At 41.1% G+C, this 19,966-nt stretch overlaps 1 protein-coding gene across 3 annotated transcripts in view; it reads left to right on the top strand.

The window, feature by feature from the left end:
• Positions 1-19,966, top strand: part of LOC136844941 (repetitive organellar protein-like) — an 88,838-nt gene that overhangs the window by 3,102 nt on the left and 65,770 nt on the right. The window contains exons 2-5 of one of the 3 annotated variants that reach the window (XM_067114343.1): positions 10,191-12,354; positions 12,409-12,948; positions 13,050-14,429; positions 14,573-14,625. In XM_067114343.1, the coding sequence (XP_066970444.1) occupies positions 10,519-12,354; positions 12,409-12,948; positions 13,050-14,429; positions 14,573-14,625 (3,809 nt within the window). In that variant the 5' untranslated portion in view covers positions 10,191-10,518. Of the gene's footprint in view, positions 1-10,190; positions 12,949-13,049; positions 14,430-14,572; positions 14,626-19,966 lie in introns of all 3 variants that reach the window. The other 2 variants (XM_067114344.1, XM_067114342.1) reach the window with 2 other exon arrangements.

Genomic DNA, 19,966 nt, shown 5'->3' with positions numbered 1-19,966 from the left:
ATGAATCATGCCGTTTCGATTCATTCTGATTAGTTGGATTTCAAAAAACCAGTAGGCTTAGGGCATCACATAGGTCAACTGGGTACATGATTGGCTGGGTTTAAATTACCAGCAACCTGAATTCAGGGCAGTTGGGGTGACTTACAATGGTCACCTTAAAAGTTATGGGAGCAGTGCTGAGTGACACTGTTCACATCAATTGGGCACTTAGAAAAAGTTACTTTTGTGCAAAAAATTGATTAGTAAATTGGCAAAAATTTACTAGGTAAGTAACTTTCATTCTTTAGAAGTTTTCACTTGAAGGCAAAATTATTAATGCCTACCCCTGTATCCATGCTTTGCAGACTACCAAAGTCTTTTGAGGTGACGTTACACACTAGATAAATAAGGACCAAGTGACATAGGTTATGTTCATGGAGCTTAGCCCCCATGGCAAGGCAAGGACCCAGCACCCTAGATTAGTTTAAGTTAGGTTTCAACCCTATTATGATTTACAGTGCTGTGGGTTAGGTGGGGTGATCGAAGGTGGCGAATGCCCCCATCCCGGCCAGGTAAGGACCCAGCACCCAAATTAGGTTAGGGTAGGTCTCAACCTGTTTAATTTTATTTTACAGTGCCCTGTGTTAGGCTAGGTGGGGTAGGTTATCCAGTAGGGACAGCCTCTCCATATAAGGACCTGGTGCACTTGGCCAGGTTAGGTTTTGTGTATCCTTGTATGTCAGTCGTTTGTGTTTTCCCCCACCCAGAATCCAAGCTTTCCCACTGTGGCCCCCAAAATTGTAGGATATAAAACTACTCCTTTGCCAGTGAAATGAACATTATCAATATGCAAATTACACCTTAAAATGTAGGAAATTTATATTTTCAACTCCAAAATGCATTTGCAGTTCAAAGTCAAAATTTTAGACAGGAGAGCGATAGACCATATAACTGTTTCTGATTTGGTAACAGTTTGGCCACATCCACAACCTCAAGTTGGAGGATGAGTTATTTTTCTTGGAGGCTGATAATGAATTGTGGAGGTTTTTATATCAAAATGGCTTGCTCTTGAATTTCAGTGGTAGTTACACTACAAGAATAACAGCAGCTTGCATTACCTGTGCAGTATTTGTTTGACTCACAATGGTAAGCCTGTGCATTTTAGAATTAGAATCTGAGTACAGCAACTTTGAATATATGAAAAATATTATTGGTGTTTTGTTCCGACACGATAGACAAACCATCGGTCCTTTACATTTGGAATTACGTATGGTGAAGCTGAACATGGCTGTTAAACTCTTGCACAAGATGGTTTGGCAGTAACGACCGTCAGGTAGGCAGGGAATATCTGCCTGCCTTGATGTGAACATTCCAGTTTGCTTTCGGCTGTCATGCGTTGTAGAAGTGTTTTTGGATCTCTTTGTCTGACTCGTTAAGCTCTTTATTATCCTGGTAGGATCTTTCTGTACTTTTGTGTTATATTCCGTGTGTTTGATATTTATTAATATACAAACCCACGATTTGTGATAGCCTTGCATAGCCATAGTTCCCCTGTGTCTGTGTCTTGGGTTTGACAGCCAAGGGCGTATTTAGAGGGGCATACCGAGTGATAATGCTTCGCTTCCAGTAGACCTTTATTTAGATACTGAAGGCGTTCCCCTGTACGTTCAAAGATATTAGATTGGGATGTAATATCTCCGTTCCCCTACATTGATTGGGACATAACAAGTTTGCTCCCCTTCTTGGCCCCCCCTCCCTCCATGTACAAGGGCATAACTACTTCCTTCTACTTGTGCTGAGTGTTGTTTTCGCCGCCTGTGCTATGGAGAGTTGCGGGGAAGTTGCTGGCATCGTTAATAAGTTTCGCTTCTACAGCGCCCTTGGTGGTCTCCCTTCCTTCCTTCTCTCTCCCTGTAGGTTCTTCCTTATCTCTCTTTCGCCCTCTTTGCTGCTTGTCTGGCAAAGACCGCGAGGGGGAGGCGGAGTTAGGCGCCCTCTTCTAAGGGGCCTCCTCTCACTGCGTAGGGCAGCTCCCCTTGGAGCGAGAGGAGTCTCCCCCTACTAGTCATCTTTGCTTTTTCTTTCAGGTTGACAGTGAGCATCGTAGGCGCAGCAGTAGTTGGCTGGATATCTCAGTTGGGATATCTTTGCATGAAGGAGTTCCAACATTCATACAGTGTTGCTTTGGGATCGACCACAGTACCTGGTTGGAATGGCACAGTTCCACGTTGGGATCGTTCCGACTCTGTTCCAGCCGATGTGGATCGATCGCTGTCATTGCTGGCCTTCATGTATGCTGTGGCAATGCCTCTGGCATATATGTGGTCTGTCTACTCCTGCTGTTTCCTGTGTTATGCTGCTGTTGACTCAAGGACAGTCTGGGTGGCTCTTCCTGGTCTCCTGCCACAGCTGTCCTGATTGTTCCTGTCGCTGCTGGTGACGTTCATGTGATGTTCCTGGCCATTGCTGTAGCTCCTGCCTTCTGAACCGCTTTTGTAGCTCCAGCATCGGCTACTGATCGTGCCTGCTGCTTCTCCTGGTGGTGGTGTCCTGGGCTGCTTCTGTTGTGATCCTGCCTAGCTGCCCTGTAGGTTACGATGTTTCGTGTCCACCATCCTGTAGAGGATGTCAGAGTGAAGGTGAAGAAAGTCGCCCTGTGGAAGTAGCTGCCATCTTCTTCAGCTTATCTTAGGTTTCATTTTCTGCTGCCTCTTCCCTCCCTCTCCTGAGGTTCGAGGGGGTCCCAGGAACCGGATAGACCTCTGTCAGCCGAAGGAGAGGAAGACTGCTTCTTCCCCTAGATGTCCTTGGACGTCTAGGGACTGCGTCCTTCCAAGGAGGCAATGGTCTCTCATTGGCTCTTCCCAACCTTCACGTTCGGGAGCCGATTCGCATACCCCTGGATTTTGTGTTTCAGGAGCCGGGGTGTGCAGACCTTGGTTTGCACTCCTGTTCCCAGTCCTAGAGGTTCCACTTGCTTCGGGCACTCGTTCATGAGCTGCTCCGAGTGCTCGAGATTCTGTGGAATATCGAGTATCCCGACCTGCCCTGGAGAGTACTCTCTTTGGCCCAGTTCAGGAGCAGTGCGAGAGAAAGGGCCGAGGCACCCAGGTGTCTCAGCTCTTCTTTCCAGCACCACAAGCACTTCCCGAATGCTTACCAGTCTCGGTCAGGTTCCCAGCCTAGTGTCTTAATCCTGTCAGTTTGAACACCAGAAGAAGCAGGGAAGAGATTCCCTTCGGAAGTCCTGCGGGACTTCTAAGGGACTGACTCTCTTCCGGGAGACAAGTTTCTCTTGTTGGCTCTTCCCGTCCGTGGGTGGGAACCAGTTTGCATTCTCCTCTTGGGTCACAGCGTTTCGGGGGCCCTTGTTGCCAGTCTTAGAAGTCTGCATCTAAGACTGGTCTTGTGCCTGGCTCATTTCGATTTCTTAGGAAACCGAAAGTAGCTGCTCCTGATTTTCAGGAGTTGTAGGTCACTTGAACTCTATGAATCACAAGTGCTCTCCTGGCAAGAGGCACACAGGACTAGGGAAAGTGCCGAGACACCCAGATGTCTCGGTATTGCCCGCCAGCTGCTTCGGTTGCTTGTCCAGGTTTCATCCTCATGTCTTGAACCATAGGGTTCGAGCATGCAGGACAGCAGACCCTGAATTCCCCTTTAAACCTTCTTCTCAAGGGGCCTTGGCCTCGGAGGAGTTTAGATTTTGGGAAATTAGCTCTAGTTCACGGCAGACAAGTTCCACCCTGTCCAGTTCCAACTGCATTCGCGTGATCGGCTCGGCTCGCTCGGCTTGCTTGCCCCGCCCAGCCCCAGGTCGCGTTCGCGAGACTGGCTCGGCTCACCCCACTTGCCTCCCAGTCCACCACTTACCCAAGTCTGGATCACGTTCGCTTGATCGGCTCGATTCAATGCGGCTTGGCTCAGCCCCGCTCGGTTTTCCCGAATCAGGTTCTCAGCACTGTTCAAGTGAACTTTCTGCTCCTCCCAGGAAAGTGCTTTGCCATGGCACAAGCGCTCTCCTTCCCCCATGTAGCGATAACCTCCTTCAGTTGATTATCGCTCACGGTCCGACTTTCTTGCTGGTACTACTGGCAGGACAGGTGGGAGTACTCTTTCTCCTCACCTGTTCTCTTTCCCCTCAGTCGTTCTGAGAGGCGCGAAACGGACAGAGAGAGCTCTGACGAATTTGCCTTTTTTTCAGAGTTCGGCTGCCTGGTGTGCTTTTGTTGTCGGTCCCCCTTGTAGGGCAACCAGGTAGCCAAGGAGGGTTTCTTGGGATCTGTCAAGGCCTCCCTCCATGGAGAGAGGTACAGGAGTTTCACGCTTCGGAAGCAGCGAGGGTCTTCCTCTTCAAGTTGCAATCACCCTTGTTTTTCGGAGAACTTCGCGCTGATGGATCAGCGTGAGGATCCCCAGGACAGGACCGTGGCTCCCCCAATGAATAATCTTTATCACTCGCAACCCTTGCAGTTCCCGAAGGGGTCTAGAGTTTTGGGGACCACTGCGGCCCTTGCTTGCGATAACTTTCTCGAGAGATGAATACTTTTCTTCGGACAAGGAGCTTATTCAGATCGAGACACCAAGCTCCTCCCCTACCTCAACAGAGTACAAATTCTTCTTGCCTCGGAGGGTCTTGCAGACTGCAGGTTGTTCTGACTCTGCTTCATCCGAACTGGGTTTTCTCTCTCTCTGCTTCTCCTTGCCGTGAAGGGTATTCTCTTCCGCAATGAGAGGCGGCGATATTGGAGGACATCTGCTGGTATCCTTCAGACAGTCTCCTGATGGATCCATGATCCTTCACTTTTAGGCTCTCTCTCCTCGGGTACGACCATTCCTGGAGAGAACCCTGCCTTCTGGCGACTGGTCCTGTCCAGGGGTTGGTTTTTCTTCACCAGGTGGCAATCTGTGGGCAATTCTGGTGCTAAGAAGAAGGACTTTATCCCAATTCGGATCTCCAGTTTGATAAGTCCCGAGTTGGCTTGACCCTTAGGGACGAAACTTTACTTGGTTCTGCCTTTCTCTTTCAGAGATTTGCCAGATACCGCGGTTATCAAGGTTCGTACCAGGGCACTGCCTTGTCCTTTGGACAATGGCCAAGACCTTTGGGTGTTAGTCATCTCCACTTGACCTTGAGTTCAAGCCTGCCTCAACTCCTAAGAAGTCCTAGGCTTTGAAGGAAGATTGCAGAACACATAGCCCTCTTCTTCCCTTCTAGGAAAGTGCACATAACTGTCTCTTTCCATCCACTTTTCCATAAGGGAGGAAGGAAGAAGGGAAGAAAGAAGTGTCGACTAGGAACAAGTTCTCCTACTGCAGATTCCAGGATGAAATGATACTTATTGAGTCTGGAGCTGGCAACGACATTGCCGAGACCTGGAAATGGATTCCGTCAGGAGAAGTATCTATTTCCCTTGGGTCTCGGCAATTCTTTTCATCAAACTTCCATCCCGCTTCCTCTCCTGTGCTCCTGATTCAGGAAATGCTAGCCCTGCTAGGGCTAATCATCTCGGTATCCTGTCATCTTGCAGAAGCTTCCCCATGGTGGAGAATGGAGGTCTGCTTCCATTCCTCCATCCTTTCCCCTTTGAAGTATGAGGAAAGAGTTAGGCTAATGTTTGATTGAAGGAACCTTCAAACATGCTTGCATATTCCCCTCACATTGTGTGTCTACTTCTGGATTCACCAATCAAGGAGTAGGCGCTCACATGTAAGACTTTGTCTTGAAGGTGTGTGACCAAGATGATTACTACCTTCCCATCAACATGCTGGACTCAAGGTAGCCTTTTGGCCTTCCGAGAATTCAGGATGAGTTTTGCGACACTCGGTGGTTTTGTTGAACAACAAAACCAGAGTAGTAGCATTCATCAACAAACAAGAGGGAATCATTATTTCCTCCTGTTTCATCTGTCGACATTTGCAGGTACTCTAGTGTTCTATAGCGGCGCACTCAACAGCTCAATTAGCCAGATGCATTCCCGGTGGGGATATATTGGTAGGCGAGCTTGGCCTCAGGTTTGAGTGATCGGGACGGAACATGCTGTTGTCTTTCTTCACGAAGATTCACGAAGACTGCTCGACTGAGAGATCCCTACAGTCTTTCTGTTGCCTCCCTTCACAACAAAGTCGGTAGTTTTTCTCGCTTCTTCATACCAGACCCAGGGGCCGCTACAGTGAGGTATGCTGTCTTTTTGGGAAAAATTGATATCTACGTTTTTCCCTCCTTATTTGTCTGTTTTGCTAGGGGTTCATAAGTATTGCTCACCCCAACTTACAGACAAATGCTGGAAGACTTCGCCTTTCGCCCGACCTGATAACTCTGCTTCCGAGGCATCGGGAAAAGTTTTGCTTGACCCAACCTCCTGTAGCAGCTAAGAACCTTCAGGCATCATCCCTGTGTGTTCAGGACTGGGAGACCTTCCAGCTATCCTTGCAACCATAGGCTGTCTCGCCGAGTGGCAATGGATATGGCTGGATATCTCTTGAAGTCCTCTGCAACACTGTCCCAGGGACTGGATCCGTCTTCGCTGGTGGGTGTCATTGACAGAACTTCTTCTCGGGTCAGAGTCGCTCTTCAAGCTGGACTTCCTCATCTTGTTCACTGAGGGTTGCTTCTCTCCCTTTTATTTGTGAAGAACATAGGCCCTTGCAACCTAGTCTTCTATCTGAAGTAGCCTTCTTCTCCTCAGTCGAAATTTAGCTATGGATGAGAAGCTTCTTTGTCTCGCTGTCCCAGGGAACTTTTCCCTTGGTGGCATGTGACTCGTGTAGGGTTCCTGTCTCATGCTCTGCACGTTCCCTTACAAGAGTCGTCAGATATAGATGTGCCCTCATAGGACCATCTCTCATCTCGCTCTGGCCTTGGCATAGAAGATGGAAGAACAGTTGAAGGGGATCAATACCTCGACTCCTTCGAGTATGTTGTAAGTGGACTCCGAATACATCGGCATCTGTTGTCGGGATCGAGTCCTTCTTGTTCCCCTTCTCCTTGGACTTTATATCGATGATCCAGATAATTCGTTACTTTCTCCTTTTAGGGAGCCGTGGTGCTTTCCGAAAAGGCTTGACATTCCTAACCTACGCTTTCGGTGGTACTATCTTTCCCAAGGAAGAAGTGTCCAAGGACACATCTTTCTCCTGGCTTCATGAAGCAATCGAAGGAGGTACTCAGTAACTGGTGACGACGATATCGGTACTTTCCACCCAAGAGCTCATGAAGTCAATGGCTTGCCATCCCTCACATTCCGGAAGTTTCTGTCAGTCTGGAAGCAAGATGTGGTCTCATAGACCACACTCTTGTCTTCCTGTGGTCTTGCCCACAGGCCCTTGGAACCTTTTTTTCCTTGGCCCTGTGGTGGCTGCTCAACAAGTTGTGTTTTCTTACCCAGCTCCTTCAAGAGGACTAGTAGCATCTCGCCTAAGGTGTTGGTTCTGGAAGTGAGAAGGATACCGAGAGTGACTGGCCTCTCTTCCTCCTCCTACCCTGTCCCCCTACTTCTCCTCCATCAGGGTGAGAATAGGACTTGAACCAATACTTACTGGATCTGGCGTCTGATGTGGTAAGACTACACATCGAGCGCCCGTCTATTTTTCTTCTGGAATCATAGAAGCAATTCCGCTCCTTCCTCTAGTAAGGAGAGGAAGGAGAGACTGGCAATAAGGGAAACCCTATCTCAGGTTTTCCCTACTGTCTCTGACTCTAGATTCTTCCCAGCCTATTTCATAGGAGTTACATTTCCTCACTCATGATTTACGATGAAATTTGGACATAATCATTCAGATGTTAACATAACCTCAGTTAAGCCCTTTGATAGGGCATTGCTTAAGAACTTTGAAGGCACTTTTAGCACTTATTGCAGTTCAGCATTCACAGCTTCAGTTATTCACCAATTTTTCTGTGGAACATATATATACATTATTCATGGAAAATTTGCCTATTCGCCAATTTTTTCAATGAGCAATTACTGTATCTTCCTATTACTTTTGTGACTAAATATTTTGGGATGATAGTTTAAGGTATATAAAGGCAGTTTTAAGCATTTTTGAGGAGGTCTTTGGTGTTTGAACTATGAAAACAGGCAGTTAGAAGCAATTTTAAAGGGGGTTTTGGTATTCATGGATTTTTTATATTCTCTGGTGGGTTTGGTATGCATCTCCCTCGAATACCAGTATATAACTGTAGTGAGCTTCAAGCCCTTTCTTGTATGGGGGCTATATTCTAGTGGCAATCTCTCTGTTTCCTTTCATTACCTAGAGAAAAGATATAGGGTTGGAAGACCTTCCCAGTTTATGACCTAGAGAGAAGATATAGGGTTGGAAGACCTTCCCAGCTTTGTGACCGTGCCTAATTTAACTCCTTTGGTAGCAATGGAGTAATGGGTGTCTTATGTCCAGTTAGAACTCTTAAGGGTTTACCTGGACATACATAAACCTGTAAGAAGAGTAGTTCAAAATTTATCTGTGTTGTTAGAAGCCCAAGTGCTCCTGTGTCCAAGATGGCTAAAGTCAATGTACACAGAGTGTATTCTTGAGCTTTCGCCATTTTTAGAAATAATCCTCATGGCATCAGTACCATCAACATATCTTTATTTTCTTTAAAACCTTTTTCTAGAGAAGGTTGTCTTGCAGCTCAGGGGATATATAACTGCTTTTGCCTCATTATTTGTGAATGCTCAGTTTTAGCATGAGGTGTAAGTTAAGTATACCTTAGTTTAACCAGACCACTGAGCTGATTAACAGCTCTCCTAGGGCTGGCCCGAAGGATTAGACTTATTTTACGTGGCTAAGAACCAATTGGTTACCTAGCAAAGGGACCTACAGCTTATTGTGGAATCCGAACCACATTATACCAAGAAATGAATTTCTATCACCAGAAATAAATTCCTCTAATTCTTCATTGGCTGGCCAGAGAATTGAACGCAGGCCTAGCAGAATGCTAGCCGATTACGATATCGACCTGTCCAATGAGGAACTCTAGCATGAGGTGTAAGGCATGAGGTGTTGACCTTCGTCACTAAGTTCCTGCTGTATATTCTGTCAGCCTTTGGAGTACTCCTTCACTGCAGAGTATCCCACTTCAGTAGAGGCGACTCAGGCTATACCGCCACGTCTCTACAGGTTGAGATGAGCGCCAACCAGGGGCAGTAATTATCTGCGCAGCTCTCACCAGGTAAGGAAACAACAAACATTGTCTCAATGTTAGCTTATTTTAGTTCATTAACTTTTCATATGTAGAATTGTATTTTGCTCTCCACGATTCTCCACCACCTTTCAATGTGGAATTAGCTAAGTAATTACTAGGTAAGTTACTTATATAAAAATGACATTTTTATGATAAAATAAAATTTTTTATATACTTACCCAATAATTGCAGATGGAGCCCTCCCTCCTCCCTGCACATGGACATTTTAGCATAAACAAATTGATCTATTGGCTTAGTTGTTCCTGTCTTACCCCGAAAGTGGGCAGGGCCTTGTCACCTACACAAAACATAAGAGTCGCTACTGCAAAATACAAAATTTGAGCTGCCAGTTCAAGTAGAAACTCTTAGCTAAGTAATTACTGGGTAAGTATATAGAAAACTTTATTTTATCATAAAAATATCATTTCTAGATTAATATAAAGAATACCCAAAATCAATCACCAGAAAACTATTCTAAGGATCTTATCAACAACCAATAATTATGCTAATAACATCGCTGACCGACGTAAACTTGAGTAAACCAATGCAAAGCAACTTTTATTTATTATTATTGTCATCATCATCACCATTTATTATTATTATTATTATTATTATTATTATTATTATTATTATTATTATTATTATTATTATTATTATTATTATTATTATTTAAGAAAAACCACCAGCAAGTTGAAAATGGTAGAACTTGAAACAGTGAAAGGCGGGTAATAAATGTGAATTGAGACCTTTTTTCAATTGCTGTGAATGTCTGTGCCTTAGTAGTCCTGAACTTGGTTGATGAGATTTCTGTATAGGATGCCAAATGTTTGTTTTTTTCTAGTTTGCTCTCAAGGAGCTTATTGTTTTTCCCATGCGTAGTGGTAGTCACAAAGTTTGGAGTACTATAGGCAAATTTATGTTGTTTACTTTGAATAAAATGCATCACACAAGTGTAGCTTTTTGAAGCCAATGTATTTTGATACCATATTTTCAATATTACCTATTTAGTGTATATTTTTTTTTCTTCCAGGCCATATGTAACGTATCTGCCATGCCACGAAGACGATTAATTAGAACACAAACACCAAAGCCATCTGAAGAATGTGTAGAGCCAACTACTTGGTGGAGAAGGTAGTACATCAAATGCAAAACAGCTCCAGCCATCTGAAGACAGCACAGCAATTGCAACAGCATCAAGCGAACATGTTACAGTATCAGCTGAACCTGTATCACAGCCGAGCACTTTAAGGAGAAGCAGAAGAACTGTACCAGGTGCCCCACCAGCAGTAGAGGAGAATTCAGGAAATAGAGATGCTGCGAAATGTCAGGAGGTAGCGAAGGATACTGATACTGAAACAATGTCGAGTACCCCTGTTATCCGGTTGACTAGAGGCTTACGTCGTAATTTATTACCTCCAAAAACAAATGATGTCACACCTCAAGAGGATGAAAAGAACAGTGAACTTCCAGCAACTGAAGTTAGAGAAACAATAAGAGGAAGAAGAGGAAGAGTTGGTCAAAGAACACAGTGCCTAGGTAAAATAGTTCAGAAGAGCGAGAGCAATGACACTGAAAGTACGCTGGAGGGTGCAAAGGCAGAGACAGCTCCAGTGGAGATACCTGCCTGTGACTCCACAATGAATTTAGAAGTGACTGATTCGTTGAAGGTTGTAAAAGGAACTGAGGATTATAATCCCAAAGGAATTGAGAGTCCTCCTGAAAAGGAGCGTGAAGAATTGGAGAAAAATGAGCCTGCATTTAAAGCTAAAGATGTGACTGACTTGGAGAAGAAGGATGTAGAGCCCAAAAAGGAATTAAAGGTCTGCAGTAGTCTTGATGTCAGGGAAGAGAGTGGAAAAGGAAGGTATGATGTCCATGCCCCAAGGGAAGAGGTAAATGAAGAAAGTTCTGCAGGGGTCAAAATTCAAGAAAGTTCTGCAGAGGTCAAAATTCAAGAAAGTTCTGCAGAGGTCCAGATTGAAGAAAATGTTGCAGGGGTCAAAGCTGAAGAAAGTGCAGCAGAGGTCAAAGTTGAAGAAAGTGCTACAGAGGTCAAAGTTGAAGAAAGGTCTGCAGAGGTCAAAATTAAAGTAAGAGATGACGTTGGAGAAGAGAAGATAAAATGTGGTGTTCAAGACAAAGAGTTATGTAGTATAGGTGAAACTTCAGTGGCTATTACTGCAGTGAAAAAGGAGATGGATAGAGAAGCACCTTTACAAAATATGGAGAAAGTGAGTGATGCCCCCACAAAGACCACAAAGGGTAGGAGAATACTTAAGAGGACTGCTAATAAAGAAAGTGTAAATGCACCGGAGACAAAAGTTTTAATTAAAGAATGTGAAGAAGCACCACCTAAGAGTGCAGAAATTGTGAAGAGCACTCCATTAAGAATTATTAGACCGAGGAAAGGATTGAAAGAAGTTTTAGATAAAAAGATTTTACTAACTCCAGAACATAAGGTTTCTGTTGAAATGGAAGCAGACTTGCAAAGTACAGAAAAAATTATTAAAGCTGACAATGTTGAGGCTCAAGAGGTTACAGTCTTACAAAATACAGATAAAATGATTGAAAATGACAATGTTCAGGCTCAAGAGGTTACAGACTTACAAAGTACAGATAAAATGATTGAAAATGACAATGTTCAGGCTCAAGAGGCTACAGACTTACAAAGTACAGATAAAATGGTTGAAGATGACAATGTTCAGGCTCAAGAGGTTACAGACTTACAAAGTACAGAAAAAGTGGTTAAAGATGACAATGTTCAGGCTCAAGAGGTTACAGACTTACAAAGTACAGAGAAAATGATTGAAGATGACAGTGTTCAGGCTCAAGAGGTTACACACTTACAAAGTACAGATAAAATGATTGAAGATGACAATGTTCAGGCTCAAGAGGTTACAGACTTACAAAGCACAGAAAAAATGGTTAAAGATGACAATGGTCAGGCTCAAGAGGTTACAGACTTACAAAATACAGATAAAATTATTGAAGATGACAATGTTCAGGCTCAGGAGGTTACAGACATACAAAGTACAGAAAAAATTATTAAAGATGACAATGTTCAGGCTCAAGAGGTTACAGACATACAAAGTACAGATAAAATGATTGAAGATGACAGTGTTCAGGCTCAAGAGGTTACAGACTTACAAAGCACAGAAAAAATGGTTAAAGATGACAATGTTCAGGCTCAAGAGGTTACAGACTTACAAAGTACTGATAAAATGATTGACAATGTTCAGGCTCAAGAGGTAACAGACTTACAAAGTACAGATAAAATGATTGAAGATGACAATGTTCAGGCTCAAGAGGTTACAGACTTACAAAGTACAGAAAAAATGGTTAAAGATGATAGTGTTCAGGCTCAAGAGGTTACTTACTCACAAAGTACGGAAAAAATAATTAAAGACGACAATGTTCAGACTCAAGAGGTAACAGACTTACGAAGTACAGAAAAAATGATCAAAGATGACATTGTCCAGGCTCAAGAGGTTACAGACTTCCGAAGTACAGAAAAAGTGATTGAAAATGACAATGTTCAGGCTCAAGAGGCTACAGACTTACAAAGTACAGAAAAAACGGTTGAAGATGACAAGGTTCAGACTCAAGAGGTTACAGACTTACAAAGTACAGAAAAAATTACTAAAGGTGACAATGTTCAGGCTCAAGAGGTTACAGACTCACAAAGTAAACAAAAAATGGTTGAAGATGACAATGTTCAGGCTCAAGAGGTTACAGACATACAAAATACAGGAAAAATTATTAAAGATGACAATGTTCAGACTCAAGAGGTTACAGACTTACAAAGACACAAAAAATGGTTGAAGATGACAATGTTTCAGGCTCAAGTTACAGAAAAATTATTAAAGATGACAATGTTCAGACTCAAGAGGTTACAGACTTACAAAGTACAGAAAAAATTATCAAATGTGACAATATTCAGGTGCAAGAGGTTGAAGTTTTTGGGAATGAAAGAATAAAAGAAGAATTAAGTGAAATAGACAAAGCAAAGATAAGTACCATAAGAAAAGATGTAAAAAAAATGGAAGAAGTTCCAAGTGGTGACATTTTAGAGAAAATGGAGACAGATGACAAAATTGAGTCACTTCCCACGGAAAAATCAAAGGGTAGTGTTTGTACAGTGCCCAAAGGCAAGGAGGAGATTGTTGAAGTTTCCAAGGAAAGTAAAACAGAAGAAATAGGAGAGCCAAGTAAAATAAATACAGTAAAGGTAGATGCAATACAAAAACCAGCTACCAAAGAAGTTGCAGTTAAAGAAACTGTGATCGTTTCCAAGAAAAGTGGAAGAGAAGTAGTAGGAAGTTCAAGGAAAATAAATACAGTAAAGGTAGTCACAGTAAAAGAACTAGCTACTGAAGAAGTTGCAGGTAATCAAACAGAAGTTACTAGTTGTGACATTGATGAGAAAATGGAGGTAGATGATGTGATGGATTCACTTCACAAAGAAAAGGTAGAGGACAGTGTTAACATAACATTGGAAGACAAGAAAGAAATTCCCAATGATACAGATAAAGAACTGTTAGAGGAGACGTTTGACAAAATGGACAATGCAGAGAATGTGCCTGGTAAAGAAAAAGAGCATGATTCTACCAATGATGATAAGTTGGCTTACAAGGTTCCAGAAAACAGTGTTGAAGATGATGTCAGTAGTCTAGATGCTGATGAGTTACTCGTTATAGAAGATGATGCAGAGTACCAAAGTCTTTTTGATGAAGAGATAGCTGCTGCAGAAGAAGCAGGGAGTAGAAGAAAGAGTCCTGAGGCCAAGGATAGAAAATGCCCTGAATCAAGGAGTAGAAAGGGTAGTCCAGAGTCCGGAAGTAGAAAGTGCAACCCTGAATCTAAAAATGCAAGAAGCCCAGTGTCTCAAGATAAGAAGAGAAGTCCTGATTCAAAGGGTAGAAAGAAAAGTCCAGAGCCCCGAGATGAACGAAAGAGTCCTGAAGCCAAAGAGAAAGGTAAAAGTACCCATGATGATAAAAGCAGTAGTAGCTCTTGTGAGAAAAGTGACAGGAAAATTGAAGACCAAGATAAGAAAAGGGAAATTGAAGACCAAGGTAAGAAAAGGAAAATTGAAGACCAAGATAAGAAAAGGAAAATTGAAGACCAAGATAAGAAAAGGAAAATTGAAGACCAAGATAAGAAAAGGAAAATTGAAGACCAAGATAAGAAAAGGAAAATTGAAGACCAAGATAAGAAAAAGGATATTCAGTGCAGAAATGAACAAAGGAGGAGCAAGACACCTTCAGAGGTAAGAGTGATATTATTTTGAACTGATGTCTGTATCTTAGGCCAGTATAACATATTGTGCTAATAAATCTCTGTCAGGTATTGTGATATATTTTTTATACTGTAACAACCTTGTCTTGGTATTTTTTGTTGATCTGTTTCTAGGCTGACAGTAAGAAGGACACCACTGCTGGTTGTGGACTTCCAGTGAGCTTAAAGTGAGTTACTCCAGTGGTTTATGTTTGTACTGTAGTTTTTGGTACAGAAAGTAGCTAATAGACAAGGATTGGCTATACTTTTGATAACTGCATAATATTGTATTTTGAGCCAGTTTCATCACATTTATATATTCGTAAATCAGTGGGTTTGATTTCAAAAAATGTAGGTAAAGTTGAAAGTAGACAGCTAGTTAAGAAGAGCCTAAGGGGGATAGATGAAATAGTAAAAGTACCTTATAATTATTAGCCCATTCCATGGAGTAGGGGACCAACATTTCCTTCAGTTTTTTTGTCTACCTGTGTAGACAATGTTACCTTGTGTCATTCAGTTTTTAATTATAAGGGAAAATTCATAATGGTGTGCACACTCCACTAAAAGGAAGTACAGTATTGCCTTCCTTTTGTCTGTCTTTACCAGACATTAGTCTCACACTTACCTTGTCATCACAACTACCAAAGTAGACAGTCATGCCTAGAAGTTTGTGAAGTTTGTGAAAGGAGACCTACCTTCCCGCTTATGTTTGTGGCAAAAGTCTTTCACCAGGGGGTTGGGTTTAAAAGACTCAAAAACTGACAGCCACGTTATGCCTTCTCAGGATTTCGGGAATTTGGTGACTTAAATGTTTGCTTAACTGGATCCTGGATCCAGAGATGGCCTCTTTTTTAAAAGCATCTTCAGTGGTCTATACCAGAATCAAATGGTCTCTTGTTATTCGAACACTTCACAACAACTTGATGTGCCTGGGATTTTTTTGTTTTAGAATTTATTTACCTTGGAGATTTAATTTATATTATTGTAATTTCAGGTAGGAACTTGCAAAATCTTAGGAAATAGAGTCTAGGGTACAATAATACCAATTTATTTATAGAGCAGAATACACTTGATGGGGAAGTTGAAGGCAGTAATCTTCATAACCTGTACTGGGTTGAAGACAATAATCTTCATAACCTGTACTAACCTGATTTAAAACTAAGTAATGTTATGAAGTCTACAAACAGCACGAAAGCAATAATGAATTATAATAATTTCTGTGAGGGACTCATTGAGATTGAAATTAGTATATGTGCTGTCAGGTGGGTTTTTATGCAAAGCTTTGTTCCAGAAAGTCTTATGTAAAAGAAAAACTACATAATTCAAAATTAATTTTCTGTAAATAATGAGAATGTGGAGAAATGCATTCCCCCAAATGCTTAGTCTCTCAGTAATAAATTTTAACACTGAATTTTATATAAATAAAGAACAAAACTTAACATAAATATGATCACAAAAAGGGTATAGTTACTCTCATATCTTATTTGTATATCTGACTAGGCTAGTTTTACGAACTTCATTTAAAAATAATTGTTTAAGAACACTTTGTAGACTGGTTTGATTAGCACCTTGTCCCAGAAGTCAGTCATATCTTGTGTCTTAACGATACTGGATAATGCTCCTGGCTAAACTCCTAAGTTAAACTTGCTCCTAAGAACAGTCTATGATCTTTCTTATAGATTAGGGGTTACTATGTTTTAGGCCCGTTTACTCCGTGCTTGTTATGCTCATGCAATGGAAGGTGATCCCACTAAAAGCATAGTGTAGGAAGTTGCTGAAACTGTTAAAATGTCATCAGAATAATTGTAAAAGTTATCCAGCCCATGACAGTAAACTCATGTTTGAAAAAAACTTGCAAGAATGTTTGTGACTTCACTAGGTTTGCTGGGAAGATTATCAAATAAATAATGAAAAAAACTGTTACTGACGAAGGTGGGTGGGAAGGCTTTGAATACAGGAATCTTGGAGAAATTCAATATTAAAAATTGGTATTAGGCAAGAGAATAGAAATCATTCACCAAGTGGTTGGGTTTAAAAGTTTCAAAACTGACAGCCAAGTTATGCCTTCTCAGTTCCTCTTTGGGCGAGCCAGTAGAGTTGTCGGCTAGCACTCGCTAGGCCCGAGTTCGATTCTCAGGCCGGCTATTGAGGAATTAGAGGAATTTATTTGTGGTGACAGAAATTAATTTCTCGCTATAATGTGGTTCAGATTCCACAATAAGCTGTAGGTCCCGTTGCTAGGTAACCAGTTGGTTCTTAGCCACGTAAAAATAAGTCTAATCCTTTGGGCCAGCCCTAGGAGAGCTGTTAATCAGCTCAGTGGTCTGGTTAAACTAAGATATACTTAACTTTTCAGGATTTCGGGAATTCAGCCTAAGAATAATCAGTGACCTAAATGTTGTAACTTAACTGTATGTAGAGATGACCTCTTTTTAACAGCATCTTTAGTGATCTACTGTATACCAGAATCAAATATTCACAACTTCTTGATATGCATGGGATTTTAGAATTGACTTACATTGAATCTTTAATTTTATATTGTAAATTCAGGTCAGAGCCTGCAAAAATCTTAGGAAATAGTGTCTAGGAATACAATGATACTGATTTATTTATAGAGTAGAATACACTTGATGGGGAGGTGAAAGCCTTAATCTTGGTAACCTGTGCTAACCTAATTTAAGACTAAATAATGTTTTGACCAATGTTTTAGTATGAAGTTTACAAACAGCATAAAAAGTAGTGATCAGTTAGTATAATAATTTCTGTGAGGAACTCATAGAGATTGAAATTAGTATATATGCAGTCAGGATGGTTTTTACACAGAGCTCTGCCCCAGAAAGGCTTGTGTAAAAGAGAAACTACGTAATTCAGAATTAATTTTCTGCAAATTATGAGAATGGGGAGAGATGCAGCCCCAAATGCTTAGTCTCGGTAAGAAGTTTTAACACGTAAATTATACAAATAAAGAACACAAGATAACATACAATATGATCACAAAAAGGGTATAGCTACCCTCATATCTTATTGGTATATATATCTGACTAGGCTCGTCTTACAAAACTTCATGTAAAAATTGTTCTTTTAAGAACACTTTCTAGACTAGTTTGATCAGCACCTTGCCCCAGAAGTCAGTCATATCTTGTGTCTTACTGGTACTGGATAATGCCCCTGGCCAAGCTTCCCTAAGTTCAACTTGATCTATGATCTTTCTTATAGATTAAGGGTTACAGTACTGTTTTAAGGCCCATTTACTCCTTGCTCATTATTTTCATGCAATGAAAGGTGATCCCACTAAAAACTTAGTGTAGGAAGTTGCTGAAACTAATACAATGTCATTAAAGGAGCTGTAAAAGCTATCCAGCCTATGACAGTAAATTCATGCTGGAAAAAACTGGCAAGAATGTTTGTGACTTCACTAGGTTTGCTGGGAAGATTATCAAATAAATAATGAAAGAAATTGTTACTGACAAAGGTGGGTGGGAAGGCTTTGAAAACATGAATCATGGGGAAATTCAAGAATAAAAATTACCCCAAGACAAGTGGACAGTAAGGGATTAAGGTGTTGAGCAAGCACCATAAGTAATATTTAATGAACAAGCCATTCTGACGTAACAACGCTCCACTTGGCTGAAACAGTGCAGGCTGTACCTGGTTTATGACGGGGGTTCCGTTCCTACGCCGTGTCATAAGCTGAAAATTGTTGTAAGCAGAAAAATCGTCAAAAATGCTAAAACCTTACTTTTAATGCTTTGAGTGTATTGAAAACAATGTAAACTGCATTTTTATTGAGTTTTTCATAAAAAAAAAACAAAATTTTTAATATTCTGCTGTTTTATAGCCATATTTCTTCCGTCGGATTGGTGTCGTAACCCTGGAACATGCGTTGTAAACCGGGAAATAATTTCTGATGAATATATTTGAAAAGCGTCATAACCTCGGAACGTCATAAGGCGGACCTGTCGTAACCCAGGGACTGCCTGTACTAGATATCCAAGATGCTGTACTATATTCCAAACAATATTGCATAACATTTAAAATCTTAATGCAATATACATGGTATAAAGCACATGACATGTCTACAGTTGAAGCATAAACTAGGCTTGCTAATACTATACAGGCAGTCCTTGGTTATCGGCAGGGGTTCCATTCCAACAACATGATGATAAGTGAAAATCGCTGATAACCAAAAATTGGTGATTTTCGGCACAGATAACCAGAGATTGGCGCCGAAAATCACTGATTTTCATCGCTAGACAAACACCGTGAAACCCGATCACCGATAACCAAGCCTGCCGATAACCAGGGACTGCCTGTATAAGTATCAGCTTTGTTAACATTTAATGTACAGTAAACCCCCGCATTTGCGGGGGATGCATACCACACCCTCGCGCTAATAGCTAAAATCCGCGAATACTTAGAACTCATCTAAAATCACTTAGAACTGCCTATTTTGATAGTTCAAATACACACACAAAAATCTAAAAATGCTTATGCAGGTATTATCCTACTTATGATGGGGTTAGGTTGCAAATAAGCCCATTGTTTGCTGGAAAAAACGTATCTTGAATATAGCCTAGCTTACACTAGGGTATTCAGTACCATGTATACATATATGGTAGCCTAGCCCACACTATAAAGTATACTCTATACTTACATGTTATAGTAATTATTGATATCAGCTGATTCTGGAGGTTCATGCAGAGTGACATATGATAATTCAGTGCAAAGAGAAATTGAATAACAAACAAGAATTAGCTTGGACTACACTATGGTATGTTGTATACATATAAGGTAGCCTAGCCTACATTTTACTGTACTCACATGTTGTATTATACAAACATCAACATAACGAATATGCATCTTTTCCATGGATCTTTTAAAATGTTATGCCTTAATTCACTGTATCCAATAATATTGTAAATATTCTTATATTGCTTTTGTATTATAAATTGCGATCAATGTTTTGGTTTGAAAATTGTTTACACAGTGTTTATTTTTCTTTATACTGTACAAAGTGCTTTCAAGTCGAAATATAACTTAAATATGTATTGTTGTGAAATTAATTTAGCTGTTTTTTTCGTTAATAGATGACGTTGGCCATTTGGGGGTGTTTGTTTTGTGTAAAAAAAATCAAGATTCCGTTAGCTATTTTCACTTGATTCCATCATAATATGAGCTTTATCTGTTTATCGGCGTAAAACTAGCAGTAATATGTTCTTTCATGCCCAGTAGTTTTGATTAAAATACTTTCTCTCCAATTTTAATTACAGTTGAGTTTCATCCATGTTGCCGATGCACGATAATTTATAGTCATTAGCAGCTTGAATATTGTTTTCTCAGCTTCAGCTACAACTTGCAGCTTAAATTTAGCAGCATATTTCCTTGCCAAATAAGGGTATAACATAAAAATATATCAGTCCTATTCTACTTAACGTCATTTGTACTGCTGTATAACTTAGGGTAATTGTGTATTACCGTACGATGGTTGAAATACAAGCAAAATGGCTGTTGTTATCCAATTCGGTGATA

This window comes from Macrobrachium rosenbergii, chromosome 13, assembly GCF_040412425.1.
Source record: "Macrobrachium rosenbergii isolate ZJJX-2024 chromosome 13, ASM4041242v1, whole genome shotgun sequence".
Lineage (NCBI taxonomy): Eukaryota > Metazoa > Arthropoda > Malacostraca > Decapoda > Palaemonidae > Macrobrachium > Macrobrachium rosenbergii.
This window is presented reverse-complemented; position numbering and strand designations above follow the sequence as displayed.